This window comes from Emiliania huxleyi, assembly GCF_000372725.1.
Source record: "Emiliania huxleyi CCMP1516 unplaced genomic scaffold EMIHUscaffold_644, whole genome shotgun sequence".
In the NCBI taxonomy this organism is placed as follows: Eukaryota; Haptophyta; order Isochrysidales; family Noelaerhabdaceae; genus Emiliania; species Emiliania huxleyi.
The window spans coordinates 9,714-25,394 of NW_005197168.1; the positions used below are offsets into that span (position 1 = coordinate 9,714).

The 15,681-nt window shown below is 64.1% G+C and overlaps 3 protein-coding genes across 3 annotated transcripts; all 3 read left to right on the forward strand.

The window, feature by feature from the left end:
• Nucleotides 1-4,118: 4,118 nt before the first annotated feature.
• On the forward strand, nucleotides 4,119-4,757 carry EMIHUDRAFT_248214 (hypothetical protein; the record flags this gene model as incomplete). Its single annotated transcript, XM_005763174.1, has 3 exons — nucleotides 4,119-4,247; nucleotides 4,340-4,381; nucleotides 4,494-4,757. The coding sequence occupies 3 exons, from the start codon at nucleotides 4,119-4,121 to the stop codon at nucleotides 4,755-4,757; spliced, it is 435 nt and encodes a 144-aa protein (XP_005763231.1).
• A 2,170-nt stretch (nucleotides 4,758-6,927) lies between these two features.
• EMIHUDRAFT_248215 (hypothetical protein) lies at nucleotides 6,928-9,483 on the forward strand (the record flags this gene model as incomplete). The annotated part of the gene is made up of 5 exons (XM_005763175.1): nucleotides 6,928-7,731; nucleotides 7,897-8,034; nucleotides 8,200-9,095; nucleotides 9,204-9,279; nucleotides 9,442-9,483. The coding sequence occupies 5 exons, from the start codon at nucleotides 6,928-6,930 to the stop codon at nucleotides 9,481-9,483; spliced, it is 1,956 nt and encodes a 651-aa protein (XP_005763232.1).
• A 3,161-nt stretch (nucleotides 9,484-12,644) lies between these two features.
• EMIHUDRAFT_248217 (hypothetical protein) lies at nucleotides 12,645-13,990 on the forward strand (the record flags this gene model as incomplete). Its single annotated transcript, XM_005763176.1, has 6 exons — nucleotides 12,645-12,747; nucleotides 12,829-12,983; nucleotides 13,057-13,261; nucleotides 13,337-13,415; nucleotides 13,641-13,758; nucleotides 13,919-13,990. 6 exons carry the CDS (start codon nucleotides 12,645-12,647, stop codon nucleotides 13,988-13,990), a joined length of 732 nt encoding a protein of 243 aa, XP_005763233.1.
• Between the last annotated feature and the right edge of the window lie 1,691 nt (nucleotides 13,991-15,681).

The window sequence follows — 15,681 nt, forward strand, 5'->3', positions numbered from 1 at the left end:
TTTTTTCCTCCATGGGCCGGGCCTCAAAAAAAGGGGAGGGACCCCGCCCCTGACTGCCCCACCCCTTCCCCCCCCCATACATTACCCCCTCCTTCAACACCCCCACCACACACAAACAAAACACACACACACCCCACCCCGGGGCCTGCAGGTTTGTGTGCGCCTTTACGCTGCCGAAGGGGTACGAGCAGAAGAAGGAGGAGGTGGACCAGGCGGCCGCGATGCTGCTCTCCAAGGCGAAGGAGCTCTCTGCAGTCGCGGTTGCAAAGTTGGGCGAACTCCGGAAGGCGAGAGACTCCCGAGACGTTTCCGAGACCGTGCACAAGACACCTCCACGACACCTCTGAGACACTGGTGAGACTGTCGAGGGAGAGGGAGCTCTGAAGGCGAGAGGACTCCGAGACACATCTGCGACACCTCCGAGATAATCCCGATCTGCGACACTTCCACGACACGTTGTGACAGAGTCCCTCGGATGCGCCTCAGGCGCCCACGAAGCCTGCGGCCGGCACAAAGGAGGGCAAGGCGGAGTAGGGAGGAGGGTGGGAGGGGGAGGGGGAGAGAGCGGGAAGGGATGGAGGGAGGCTGCGGGTGGCGAATACCGGCGCTGAGTGTCTCTGTTGCGCCTCGTCGTCGTCGCCTCTCTCCTCTCGTCCCCCCACCCCCCCCTCTCGCCCCCTCGCCTCCCTGCCTGCGCCCCGACCACTCCCAACGACCCCCCTCCCCCCTCCTCCGCCGCCGCCGTGCGCGTGTCTCGCGTGCGCGTGTGCGCAGCTTTGTGGCGTGTCGGCGTGTGGTGTGTGTGCGCGCGCGGTCTCGCGGTCACTGTCACGGTGTCAGTGTACAACTCCGTGTCTTGTGTGTGTGTTTCTGTAGAACTTCTGTAGAGTGTAGACTCTGTCAACCACCTATGTACCTTTCTGCTGTAATCGCCGCAGACTGGCTCCAACCTCTGGGGGGCGGGCGGGGCGCGGGGGCCCCCGGCGCCCCGGGGCCCACACAGACTTGGAGCACTTCTCTGGGGGGAGGCGGGGGCCCCCGGAGGCACCGTGCGCCGCGCCGCAGTGTGTGCGGAAACGGGGCTCCGGCTCTAACCTCTATTAGCCTCTATTAGCACCAACTTCCCGATTAAGCTAGGTTAATCAGAGGGCAGATTTGGAGAGATCGCGAGGAGTACACACAGATAGACCCTCCAATCATGAGAAACCTCCAACCTGATCGGTCGTACTGACCGCCGACAGATCACTCCGGACAGCAGAGAGGCCGACGTCTGCACGCGGCCGGCCGGGCGAGAGGCTTGACACGATCCGACCCTGCGACCCTGATGCTGCTGCTCTAGCTATCAGACATGCGCTGCTGACTGCTGCCACAATGTGCGACCGGTGCTGACCCACGCAAGGCGTGATAGCATGGCCGCAAGTACGCCGAATTCCCATGAAACAAGTAAAAAATCGCGCGAAAAAAGAAAAAAAATGCCAAAAAAATCGGCGCCTGCGGCGGGCTGGGAGACCCCATCTCCTGGTTGCTTGGTGGGACCCCCACTGTATGCACATCACACCGCGCCTTGCAATCTGCAGCATGCGGAGATAGGATGATTCCTCTGAATCGAGAGTATGCATTTGCATCTATCAGCTTTGGGGCATTTTTTTTCTATGGGGAGTAATTTCAACCTCAATAATAAAATATCGACGGCTCCCTCGTTGTCCTACTAGTTGCCTCAAGGAAACTGGATCGCTTGCTTTATCGTGGGACGCACGCGTCGCTACCGCCGTGGCAGTAAGCTCATGTACACTTGACGAGGAGGTGTTTTGTCCCAACGCTCGCAAGGTTGTAGCCTCCCCAACTTCAGCGCTGAGATCATGCTGGTCTTTGAGACCATGATGGTCTCGATACATGTGCATGTGCATGTACGCAATCCAGGAGCTCAGCTCCTTCCAATCGAGGCATGCAAGCAGCCTCTTTCCGGTCATAGTCTCGACGTGACGCAGACCATACGTCGCGGTATACGTGTGTGTCTGGCTCAGCCAATACGTCCATGAGTTTCGCCTCTTCCTCGTTGTCAGATATTTGGCGGACATCGTGCAAGACCTCACCGGCATTCTTCACTTCACGGCGTCGACGCGGCTCCTCACACGTGCAGCCAGACGGCAGATTGCCGCGGACCTGAAACTCCATGAGGCACAACGACTCACGATACAGCTCCACCACTCCCACTGATTGGATGAGCCCTAGGGCCTCAAGCGCCAGCATGCGATTGGCGCCATAGTACGGTGGGGGATCCGAGCGCGATGCATGATGCGCTGCGTTGCCGATGTAGTCTTGGTGATCGTATCCAGTCTGTGTGCAAGACAGAACCCGTGCCTGAAGACTTTTGGATTGTACGTGTCAAATAGTCGCCGACTGCTGGTGTCCATTCGATCATTGCCGTCCCGTCACCTCGGAGACGCGCGTAATGCTGCAGCCACTTGAGGTATGGCTCACGCCATTCGCCGTTCGCGCCAATGGCGGGCATCTTCATCGCCGAAGGGTGCATCTTTGCGAACGCCTTCGAGTTTCGCTGCCCCCAGGTGGAGTTGGCGCTGTAGAGGTACTGAGAGAGAATGTGAGCACGAGGCGACCGCAGCATGGTGACGTGGAATGTGCCGGAGCGATACATGGCGCGGAAGCAGCATTCGCAATTCGAGTGGTGGTGCGGAGCCAGATTGCAAGCCTGTATCCTGGCATCCGACGTGCCTCTGCAATAAGCGATGAACCAGCGGCCTTCGGGATGTGCAGCACCGCCAACAGCTGGCGTTCAGCGCGAAATGCCAGCGCCGACGCTCCCGGCGGTCGAGGCATCACAGCGATCATGCTCAGCAATCGCCGCAGCATCCTCCTCCTCTTGCTCTTCCGATTCTCGTTGCTTCTTGCCCGCAGTTTTCGGCGACGTCTTTATAGGCGTCTCGCAGCTGCGTACCCTTCTCGTATTCTCGTATCGTCTTTTAGCTACTGGGAGACAAGGGAGAGGGAGGCGCGATTTCTAGTATTATAGTCTCGAGGCGATCATCGGAGGAGATGTCTGCTTATTTATTTATTTATTCGCGCATTTAAATCCCTGTGTGGTGGCGGCGTGCCGTCCTCCAACCCCTCCCTTGGGTTGTGTGTTTTCTTTCTTTCTTTAAGAATTCGCGCGAAGCGGTTGAGAAGCCCTCCGAGCGTCCCTCTGCGCCGGGGATGCGTTGTTGGAGCAGGACGCAAGCGTCCGTCGCCTTTTTAAATCGGGGGGCCCACTCCGCTGCGCTCCGACCATGGCTCCGACCCGTTTTTTTTTAGCTTTGAGCCCGCAGCTCCTCTCTCTCAGAGCGGGAACTGTGACAAAAGTTGACTGAGGCGGTTGTCAGGAATCACCATACGGATCACATGGTGGCTCTTTCATGACGGGAGACCGCCCGACCACTCCTGGGTGGCACTGCCACCGGTGTCGCTCGACGTCACCTGAAGACCTGTCGACAGCGTGCCGACAGCGACACCCAGACCATGTGGTACGCGTCGAGTATCGACCTCTACTGCTTAGTGCTTACCCAGCCTTCGAGTGTATCCTGGCTGTGGTCCCACCCCCACTGGTGTCCATCTCAGAGACCGCAGGAGGTCATGAGGGTCGATGGGAGTGCCAACCCCTCCCCACAATGCCTAACAAGACCCAGCCCAGTATGGGCGGGATATGCTACCTTGGCAACTTCCTTGGCGATTGCCATGTGAGACGTGTGCCTCGGCTAAGAGGCCTCTCCAGGCGAGAGTCAGGTGGCACGACGCGAGTCAGGCGGCGTGGAGCCGTCTACCTGGGCCCGTCTCTCCATAATTGCAGGGCTGAGATTAGGAGGTACTCGAGTACTGACACAAGTAATCCCTGGTGTGGACGATTCTTTTCGCGGTATCCGCGGCGGGATATGGCGGGATATGGCGGGATACCGGGAGATACCGGGAGATACCAGGAGATACACGTGGATATGATGAGATACGGAGCCCCAACGATGTTCACGATAACGTTCGTGAAGCGTGAAAACCGCAAATCGCACGCGACGGGCGAAACTTCGCGCTGACCGGCCGTGATCTGCCGTACTGCTGAGCGCTCGATTCCCATGATTGGCGAGAGCTCGTCATCATCGATGAAGCATCGCAAGGACAAGAAGGAGAAGAGCGCCGAACGCAAGCGCAACCGTAAGAAGCACAAGCGGGATCACGACACAGCGACGGCAGCAGCTCGGAAGGTGAGATGCAAGCAGAGGTTCCGCCGCGGCCGTGGCACCGCATGCGAGTGGACCGACAAGGCGAGCGAGATCTTCCACAAGAACCCGAGAAGTGGGCCAAGAAGCTCCTCGTGATGCGCAAGCTCACCGACATGGTGATGGGCGACAAATTTCTTGCCCAACCCTTGCGCCATCCGGCTGCCCCTTTGACGGGCCCCGCTGCACGCACGGCCTTTTCGGATGAACGGGAGCTGCAAGCCCTCACAGCTCTTCTCGCACTGGCAGCATATGCATGCCAACAACCCCGCCGCCAAGCAGCTGGAGGCGCGCTGGCGCCAGGCGATCAAGATGAAGGGCACATCTCGCTCGAGCAGCTCGACCAGTGGCAGTGCGCCCCATGCACGTTTGACTGGCGACACCGAGGAGGGCTACGAGCCGCTGCGCACCCCACCGGCAACGCCGGACGGGACGGAGCCGTCCATCGTCTTCCCGCACTCGTTCGAGGTTGGCTCCGCCGAGCTCCGGGAGTAGGCTCGCCGGGTCGGGCATTTGAGGTGAACTGGTGAGGGCACGTGAGCGCGCTGCGGGCGACATGTGTTAGCGGGTGCATGTGTCAGCTCGCGTGTCAGCTCGTGTGCCTTCTTCAACGACAATCCCCTTTTCGAGCACAACGAGTCTACGTTTCTTTTTTGTTTGATGTTTGCTCCTCGGAGCTCGGTCCTCGCGCTCTGTGCGGCCGGAGCGCGGACGGCGGAGAGAGGCCGGGCTGCTCGGCCGGTGAGGCGGGCAGGATAGGGCAGGATATGGCGGGATATGGCGGGATATGGCGGCATATGGTCAGATATGGAGAGATACATCAAGATACCGCAAAAGAATCGTCCACACCAGGGCTCAAGTACGCTAGAGCCGTACTCGCCCGTATCTGCTCGCAGCGGCGGTGGTGGCTTCAAGTGTGGCTTCGGCCGCGGCGGGTGCGCAATTCCACCACATGTCTCGCAAGGTCGCCTGAGGCGGCGGAGCGCGGGAGGGCGGGGTTGGGCGGGCAGGGAGGTGGTGTGCATGGGAGCGCGGGTACGAGGGATGGGCGGGTGGGTGGGCGAGAGGGGCGCGGCGCCTGTGCGAGTCCGACCTGCTTGTCGTCTGCAGAGGGAGGGAGAGGGGAGGGGGGGGGGGGTAGTAGCGTTGGGTGGCGACGGGCGCGTGTGGAACCCCGAGGGATTGTGAGGCGTGCGCTCACCGTCGATAAGCTGCAGCACAGTCTCCGGGTCGATCAGGACAACGCCGCCGCCGGTGCACCAGCCGTCGACGCAGCACGCGCGCGCGGCGCCCTCCTCCAGTTCGCACAGCGCGATCACCGCCGCCCGCCGCAGCGAGTACTCGCACACGCGCCCGCTACCGGGTGCGGCGCCGCTCGGCGGGGCGCGCGAGAGAGCGCAGGGCCTGGAGGAGATGGGCGGGTCAATGGGCGCGCCGCCGCGCGGCGCCGTGCAGTAGAGGAACGTGCGGGCCGGCAGCCGCATCGTGGGGACGGCAGCAACGTCGCGAATGCGCTTCATATACACTTGGCTAATGTTGCCATCGGCAAGGGCGGGAAAAGAATTTTACGCTGCGTCCTCTCCTTCGCCGCCTTCCTCGAGGTTGTCCCCTCCCTCCCCGCTGGGACGGCTTCCCCTTCAGCGGCTTTTTCTTTTATTGCCCCCCCCCCCCTTTCGCCGCCTCCCCTACGGACCCCCCCCTGGCCCCTCCGGCCCCCGCCACCTCCACCGCTTCTTTGGCCGTTCCCCCTCCTACCTCCGTGGTTCCCCCCCCCCCCCCCGCCGTTTCCCTAATCCTCTCCCTCGCCGCCCCTACTACCGCCGCCTCCCTCTCCGCTCCCCTCCCCCCGAGCCGAGCCGGCGGCGGCGGCGGCGGCGGCGGCGGCGGCGGCGGCGGCGGCGGCGGCGGCGGCGGCGGCGGCGGCGGCGGCGGCTTCGAACCTTTTGTAGCGGTCATCGAGATCGCAAGCGGTGACGCTGACACCCGGTTCGGGCGAGCGTGGTGCGTCGAGCCAGTCGCAGCGCATCCACCACAGGGGGGGTTGCAGCTTTGTGCAAAGCAGCGTCAAGCATCCACGGGCCGCGTGCCGAGGTAGATCGTCTCGGCGGGCTCGAGGGTATGAAGGTCGGGGTTCGTTCCACCTCACAGAGGCTCCATGTCGGCGGATACACGCCGGCCAAGAGCGGGAGCGCCAGAGAGAAGGCAAAAGGCAACATGTAGCAAAGCTCTCTCTAACGCCGCGGTCAAAAGAGACCGACGGACCTTGAATTTCGGCGGCGCCGAAATTCACACAAGACTGTGAACACACCCACAGGACGCCGAGTACAAGACAATAGGAAGGGAGTGTACTCAGGCAGTCAGGGACGGGTGAGTTCAAGAACATACTAAGAGCACCTAAAGGAGCAAGGCATAGCTGTGAAGTGGTTTCCACTGACAAAGGCATAGCTGTGTCGCGCACTCATTCATGACCGGTCTCAATGCCCCACCCCCCTGCGCGCGGGCCTTCTAAGCCCGCGGGTAGTCCCCCCCCATCCCCAGGGCCTCCAGGGCTCGCACCTCAACCTCTCACAGGCCAGCGCACAGCGCCATAGGAGGTATTTTCTTCTCAATAACAAGGCTGTGAAGTGGTTTCCACTGACCCATCCGAACCCTGCTGCATGCACGAATGTCTGCGTTGTGTATGAAGCGGTGCCTGTGCCTGCTGCTCGCGTGCGTGCCCAGCATCGCGCTGCGCATCCGAGTGCGGGCCGGCCCGCTGCCGCCGCATCTGCATGCACTCCGTGCGCAGCCATCGACCTGCACGCGTGGCAGCCTCAAGGCAAGTGGATCAGGGTCCGGCGGAGGTGGAGGAAGCGGGGGAGTTGGTGGCAGCAGGTCGGCTAGCGGCTGGCGCCGCGGACGCGGACGGCGCGGTGCCGGCCGCGGCGGGTCGGACCGACGCTCGGCGCTCCGCACCGTGTGTGCCGCTGTCCGTGCGGGCGCCTGGGCGGATGTGAATGCAACTCTCGATGGCTCCGGCGGCTTCCGTTGGGGTCCCGGAGAGTGGCGGGCGATGGTGCAGGCGGCGTCGCAGGTGGCGGACTGGCGCGGCGCACGACGTCTGCTCGATGCGATGGGCCGGTGCGGCATGCCGGCAGACGGTCCTGCATACGGCCACGCCCTGGTCGCTTGCGCGCGGGCGTCGGAGCTCGAGGCGCCGATGGCGTTGCTCGAGGAGCTGCGGGAGGCAGGAGTGCCGCCGGAGCTGCGGCCGTTGAACCAGCTCATCGCTGCGTGCGGCCGGCGCGGGAAGTGGAAGCTGGCCTCGTACCTGCTGGCGAAGATGCCAGAGCTCGGCACCCGCCCCACCACCGTCTCGTACAACTCTGCCCTCGGCGCGCTCTCCCGCGCCGGCCAGTGGGAAGAGGCGACGCGTCTCCTCCGCTCGATGCCTCGCGATACGCCTCCCGACGTAGTGTCGTATTCGACGGTGGTGGCAGCGTGCCGACGCGGGGGAGCCACGCAGCAGGCGCTGGACTTGCTCGACGAGATGAGAGTGGGCGGCGGTGACGGCGGCGGCGACGGAGGAGGGGGCCCCCTGCCGCCCGCCCCGAACGCCTTCACCTTCACGACCGCCGTGACTGCGCTGGCGGAGGCGGGCCGGTGGCGCGAGGCCCTGCAGATGTACGACGACATGCCGTCGTCACTGCCGCCAAACGAGGCGCTGCTGCATGCGGCCGTCGTCGCCGCGTCTGCCGGCGGGGAGTGGCGGCGGTCGCTCGAGCTGCTCGGCGTGCGTCTGGCGGAGGGCGGCGACGAGGGCGGCGACGAGGGGGAAGGCGGAGGCGGAGGAGGCGGGGGCACGGCCGGGGCGGGAGGGGCGGGGAGGGCGGCGGGCGCGGAGGCGCTGCTTCCGCGCGCCTCCTCCTTCAATGTCGCTATCCGCACTTGCGGCGAGGCGGGACAGCCGCGGGCGGCGCTGGCGCTACTCCGGCACATGCGCTCTCTCGACGTGAAGCGGTCGCTGCTCACGTACAACGCGGCCCTTGGCGCCATGGCGCAGGGAGGGTGCTGGGAGGAGGCGACGGAGCTGCTCGCCGAGATGGGGCGGGAGCGGGTGAAGCCGACCCTGATCTCGTTCAATCTCGCGCTGGACGCCTGCGCAAAGGCAGCGCGCGGAGACGCGGCGATGGACTTGCTGCAACAGCTGCGCGGCAGCAGGCGGCTCGCGCCGGACGTGGTTTCGTACACGTCCGTCATCACCGCCTTCTCGCGCGCCGGCGACGTGGCGCCGGTCCTCGGGCTGCTTGGTGCGATGGAGGAGGGGGGGACCGCCGAGCCCGACGACTTCACATGGTCGTCAGCGGTCGCGGCGTGCGACCGGGCGGGCGAGTGGGCGCAGGCCCTCGCTCTCTTCCGCGGCCTTCGAGCCGCGGGCGGCGCCACCTCGGCCGCCGTGTGGAACGCGGCGCTGTCGGCCGCCGGCGCTGGGGGGCAGTTCGAGGAGGCGTCCACTCTGTTGGCCGAGATGCGCGCGGCGGGGTTCGAGCCCGGGCTGCGCGCGCTCAACGCCGTCCTCCGCGCCGCGGAGAGCGCCGGCGAGGGCGAGGCCGCGATGGAGCTCCTCTCGGCGATGCGGCCCGGCGCGGAGCCCGACGCCGCCTCGTACGCTTACGTCGTCGGCGCGCTCGGGCGACAGGGGCGGGCGGAGCTGGCGCTGGGCGTGTGGGGCGCGATGCTCGACGAGGGCGTGAGAGCGGACGCGCGCTCTTTCGCTGCCCTCCTCGCCGCACTCACCGCCGCCGGCCGGGCGGACGCCGCGCTGCAGACGTGGGAGGACGCTCGCTCTGCGGGGTGGGATGCGGCGCTGGCGGCGCCGGTGGCGGCCGCGGCGATGGACGCGGCAGGCGCCGCGAGCGACGCGCGACGAGCAGTCGAGATCTTTGGTCTCGTCAAGAGCAGTGGCGAGACGCCGTCGGCGGGCTGCTATCGCGCCGCCATCGCCGCGTGCGAGGCTGGTGGCGAGTGGCGGGCGGCGGTTGGCCTCTGGGAGGAGATGGGCCGCGCCGCCATGTCGTCGCCTCTCGTACCGCTCTCGAGCGCCCACAGCGCCGCCTTCGCCGTCACGCGCGCCGCCGCCGCCCGCGGCGAGGCGGGCGCCGAGGCGGCGCGGGCGCGTATCGCGGCGGTGGCGGTGCAGCAAGGCGTGCCGCTGCTGGCGCTCGCCGAGGCAGAGACGTGAGAGCGCGCGCGGGGCGCGTCTTAAGGGTTGCCGATTCTCTCTGGCATTCGGATCCAGGGGCAGCGATAGCACTTGGCAGGCTGCGGTGGTTACTCTGTTCGCAACCATCGGTGTCGAAACACCGCTCCGACGCGCTCGACTCTAGTGGGTGCCCCTTGACTTCTTAACACTACTCACTAGAGCTTGCTGCCTTGCTCTAGAAACCTCAAACCATCCTGCAAGCTAGGCTCCGTAAGACAAAATTGTTTGTCGTCTGTCATCAGTCCTTTATCTCTCTATCTGTACGTGGACTGGTATATTTTCACACGCAGGCTCGAAATCCACTGCGTTAGCGAGATACTTTCAGCTGAGGTGCGTGCCACACGGCCGTGTGCCAGCGCATTCTTTCTCTTTGCCAACATGCAGCACTGCTCTTATCCGACTCCTCCTTGGAGCAGGCGCACATCGCTTCGGGGGGGGGGGGGGGGGGCTTCTCTGCTGGTCATGGCCGAGGACCCCCCCAGAGACTCGTGGTCAGACCCTCCGGGCCCTTGATTTTACGCCCGACTAGGTCCACAGCCCTGGGTGAGCCGGGTTGTGACATTTGGCGATTCCGCTCGAGCCTCTGTGGGGGGCGCGGGGGCCTCCGGAGGCACCGTGCGCCGCGCCGCAGTTCGGAAACGGGGCCCCGGCTCCGTTAGTCTCCGTTAGCACCGACTTCCCGATTAAGCTAGGTTAATCAGAGGGCAGATTTGGAGAGATCTCGAGGAGTACATACAGATAGACCCTCCAACCATCAGAAAACTCCGACCTGATCGGTCGTACTGACCGCCGACAGATCACTCCAGACAGCAGACAGGCCGACGTCTGCACGCGGCCGGCCGGGCGAGAGGCTTGACACGATCCCACCCTGCGCCTGATGCTGCTGCTCTAGCTATCAGACATGCACTGCTGACTGCTGCCACAATGTGCGACCGGTGCTGACCCACTTGGCGGCCTTCCCAGTCAGTGGTGAGGCGCAGTTCAGAGCTGTCGATGGCGCGATGCCGCACTGGTCCCACATCGGTGACACGTGGACGAGACCACCACGTTTGCCGGTCCAAGAGAGAGGTACCGGCGCTGTCCTGAGAAGGTGCGTGGTCCCTCTTGACTGCCCATGCGCGCGAGGCTGCGTAGGCATAGCCTCGAGAGTGCCAGCAGCCAATCCGAGGCGACGCGCATTGCGCCAGAAGCGTGCACACGTTGGAAGGACACCTTCCTACTGACCGTACGATCAGGTCGTCACTGAATGCTTGATACTAAGGCCGCGAGCTATGCAGGTGATCAATTGTGCAGCAGGGCACGGTCAGCAGCGCCGACAGGCTGTCGCAAGGCGTGATAGCATGGCGCCGCAAAACGCCGATTCCCATGAAAAAAGGCAAAAAATCGCCGAAAAAAGAAAAAAAGCAAAAAATCGGCGCCTGCGGCGGGCCGTGGGACCCCATCTCCCCCCCGCATGGGTACCCTCTAGGGCCCCCGCGCCCCCCCACCGAGGCTCGAGCGATTCCGCGGCTTACTGGGCCCCTGAGCCGCTCCCCGTGTGCGATTCTTGTGGCCCAGGCATGGTACTGATAGTAAACGGTTCAGAACCGGCCAAACACAGGCTACAGCCCCACACACGCGCCCGCCATAGCTCCTGGAGAGCATGCGCGAGTGACGCGCTACAAGCCGCGAGAGTGGCATCAGAGGCAGGAACGACGTGCTCTTGCTGCACCTCGCAGCTGCACCGAGTGTGCTCGCAGTGTATGCTACGGCCGCCGCCTACGGCATTGCTCTCGTGCAGCTAGGCGACGCAGGTCCATCAGCAGGGCTCATCCAATGCGAGCGCACATTGTGCGTAGCCGCGGGCAGGTGGCAGTGCACAGCCGCACACCGGCTGTGGCGGCTCGAATGCCCCCGGCAGCAATGCTGGTCATTAACTTGCGTATTGGGGCCGCAGCAGACTGCTGCTGTGGCAACAGTAGCAGCCTGCTGCTGCCTGATTCAGTCAAGCCAGCGGTGCAGCGAGGCGTGCAGAATTCGCGCGGTTTGGACTCCTGAGGCTGAGCGCATTCGAGCCCATCGACCGGAGTTGGATGGTACCACGCGTCTCACTGAGACGCGGGGTACTGGCCATGGCCGGACGGCCGAGCGTGAGGTGGCGAGCGGAGCGAGCGACAAAACAACGACGAACGAGAAAAATAACGCGCGGGCCCTCAGCGGAGCTGGGAAGAGGACCGCCGCAAGCGGCGTGGCGTGGAGCGGTTGTGCATCCCTCCGGGGGCCCCTCTGCGCCGGGGAGGCGTTGTTGTCCGACAGGGACGACTAGAGGGGGCGCGACCGGCATCGACAAGGGCGGAGGCGGAGGCGATGCGTGAGGAGGGCATGCGGATGGCTTTCTCAGACGGTGCACTTCCCGGCGGCGAAGACATTCCTGGCGCGGCTTTCGTGGTGGGCCGTGCCATGACGGCACCGCGACGTCTCATGACGCATCAGTGCTTTGAGGATGAGGCGGCGCCTGGCTGGCGCATGCTATCCTCACTACCCTCGTGTCCCAACCCGCACATGCGGTTCCCGATGTCGAGTAGCTTGCGAGAGATTGTGAGCCGCGGGGGAGAGCCCCTCAAGCCACTCTTGCCGCGCACTGCATGCAAATGCGGACAGCGAATCGGGGAGCGAAGAGGCGAGGCGTATGACGCGGATGATTCGGAATCGGATAGCGAAGAACGTCGAGAAGAGATCCCAGTAGAGCCCCGAGCATGCATCTTGTGTTTATCAGAGGACTGGGGGTCGTAGAGTCTTTGTGCGATACAGGAAGTATTGATGGTTTGTTACCCAACATGAAACTTCTCACTCCTCCCCGCTATACACACTGTAGTCGGCCCCGTGAACCTTCTCACAGTCTTCTGTGAGTGCCCCTGTGTGAAGAGGGGTTGGAATTTTCTCGTCCCTGCTCTGCCAGGGGCCCGAGGCTACTTTTCAGTGTATGTAGCTCTTACGAACATACCCGTAGGTGAACTGCTGACAGGGTTTGCGATGAGCTTTTTGAGACTGGGAACCGAGGGGTGGCCACCCTCCTCGTCGAGGTGTGCGCCAAACCACTTCGGCGGCGCGCGCTCCCCTGCGCGTCTGTGTCACCCTCCAGGCCCTCACGCCCCCCCGGCATGTCCACTGGCAAGGAGGCTTCCGTGCCGAGTGACGCGGCGGCCACGGACAGACTCAACGGCAGCGTCGGCGCCGCTCCCAAGCGGCCACGCGACAGCGAGGGTCACCACTTGAGGTGGGACGGTCGACGCACACGACGGAGCCATCGCGAGCGGCCTTCTACACCGCCCGCCGCCGGCGCAGGCGTGGAGCGCTACGGCGGACCTGCTTCAAACCCCAGGACGGAGGCGCTGAGCGAGATCCTGGGCTGCGCGCACGCGCATGGCTGCTGCGAGAGCTCGGAGGCGGAGCTTGCTCGACGAGAGCTGCTCGAGCTCGTCACTGCGCCCGACGCTGACGTTGGAGGCGCGATCAAGCTCTTAGTTTCGCAGCCTCGCACCTCTTCTTCCCGTCGCACGCGGGCTGTCGCAGGGCATTTGGAATATGACTCGGGCGAGGATGCGTCAGCACGAGTACTATTTCATCGTGCAGCGCAAACTGGCTCGCCACTACTGTTGGCTGGAGCTCCTCTCCCGCCCGACGTCGGTGATGGCGCATGACAGGCGATCACTGTACGCATCGTGCGCCTTCCTGTGTGTGTCTCCGCAGAGCCGCTGCTGGGCGGTGTCGGCCGCGCGTCTCCTCACGTCCCACGCCTGTCCTTTACGGCATTTGTGTGGCCCGTTTTTGTGCATCGTTAGAAGCTGCGCAGGCCTCCCGGGTTACAATCGCCGCGCGCACACGACACGCGACAGCCTCGACACCGACAGGAGAGAGTTTGACTCAAAGATGTGCGACAGCGGTTCGTTGACAGATCTATGAGAGGAGACACAGCCTGAGCCTCGGAGGAGAGACGCAGCTCGCAGGTACAAGCGTGACAGACAGCACACTCTCACACACGAGACACACTGATGGAAAGGGCGGAGCGGCGGCGGCGACGGCGGCAGCGGTGCGCGGGCGGAGCAGCGACTGCCTGGGCGGTCGCTGCTCCGTGCCGGAGCGCGCCGTCTGCGCAGGGTCGCGCGTCAGGCCAGGGGGCAAGGCGCAAGCGTCCCCCTGGTGGCGGCGCAGGGAAACGCGGAGGTGGCCAGCGGTGGCGGAGACGCGAGCGTTTCGCACGCCGCGAAGCGGCCGGTGAACGCTCTTCTCGATGAAGAGCTAGTCGAGATATACTCTGGCGAGGCGACAGCAGAACCAGCTGCTCGCCCGCCACGCCGCCGACGAGGCGGCGCACGAGACGACACTCTAGCTGATGTAGAGCGAGTCGAGATATACTCTGGCTAGGCGACAGCAGATCCAGCTGCCCGCCTGCCACGCCGCCGACGAGGCGGCGCACGAGTCGACGCTCTTCTCGATGGAGAGCTAGTCGAGATATACTCCGGCGAGGCGACAGCAGATCCAGCTGCCCGCCCGCCCCGCCGCCGACGACGCGGCGCCCGAGACGACTTTCTTCTCGATGTAGAGCTAGTCGAGATATACTCTGGCGGGGCGACAGCAGTTCAAGCTGCCCGCCAGCAGTTGACTGGTATCAGCAGTCGAGTCGCAATCCGGTGGATCGGCAGAGTCAGGGCGGGTTCTGCACCCAGGACCTCGCCCGTTACCTGCGTCAACACTAGACGCTCTCGCTGCTGTATTTGCTGTGCGTCGCGCGTCCCATCGCGCGACCGCTTGCTGCTATGCTCATACCCACGAAGGCAAATCCGTGATGCCATTCCGGAAGCAGCAAGCTCGGTCAATTCCCAGCGATCGCCCGACGCAGATCGGCCGCTGGACCGGCAGTTCCAGCTTCGTCTGTGTATTGCGTGTCGCTGCTTCATTCTGCAGTGATACGCTGGACGGCCACACCAAGACTGTCCATCCCGACCACAAACACGGTCCATCGGGCTGGTCCATACGGCGGCGGCGCTTTGCGCATCCAGCCGGTGTGCACGAGATTCACGGATCCGCCGTGGAGACTGTGCGCTATCCACCAGCCGCTGAATGGCTGTACGGGCTGTTCGAGCCGACAGAACAACGACAACTGAATGCGGAAACTGAATGCTCGGCGCCAATGCTCTGATCTGTGCAGCGCCTGCGCGTGCCGCCGCACAGCGGCCACGGACCGTTGCGGTCCACAGCGCTCCGGCCATGGCGATTGAATCATGGCGCGAGGCGCGCTGGCTCCATGGCAGCACGTTGAAGCAGAGCAGGTGGGGACGAGGACGCGCGTGAGGACGCGTCGCCTCTCTGCTGTGAATAGAGGGAGAGTGCTGCAGCGTTGGAACCGAAGCTCGGCGCCTCGCCCTCAGCAGAGCGGGCGAGAAAAGCTGAAGCTGTTCGCGCCACGTACGGGACCCCTCGATCGTCTCGCCCTCCCTCACTGGTGTGTTCATTGGGGGGGGTCATAACAAACACGGTGCAGGATCGAGGTGCACGCTGCCGAAGCAGTGTCGTCCCCCCTCTCCCCGACGGCGATGGCGGTGTGACCGATCGAGCTACAAGAGGAGCTTGTAATATTGTATACTAGTAATATAATAATACCTGTATATGGAAAATCAATCGTCACCAGCGCGGCCGTGGCATCGAGCCTGGCCACTTCCGTCGCTGTCGAGGCTCGCAGCGCGCTGCAGCAGCACCTACCACCACCTGGAGGGACTGCCGCGGGTGCGGTGCACCCGGCGGTGGCGTGCTGGAGTTCCCTTTGGCGATCCAGTTTCATCGTTGGCGATTCAACATCGGCAGATCAGGTTTTTCAGCCCACCACCCATCTGCCTGTGGCTGGGCTTCTGGCCGCGCGTCTCCTTGAGCTGTGACGTGTTCGCCAACCGCAAGACCATGCGACGCCGCATCGCCACCGCGAAGGCACAGCGCGTGCGTTCGCACGGGATACTTTACGCGCGTTTGTGATGCGTCCAGGTTTGTGCGTCGGCGTATGTGTTCTGTGTACGCCGAGAGCGCAGCCCCGCCGCGTGCGCAGACATGCGCATGTGGGGGTGGTCCGCGGAGTCGAGAGGGAGCGATTCTCGCTCCGCCTAGCTGGCGGGCGAGCGTGGATGCGTGCGTGCGCGCCGATGCGAC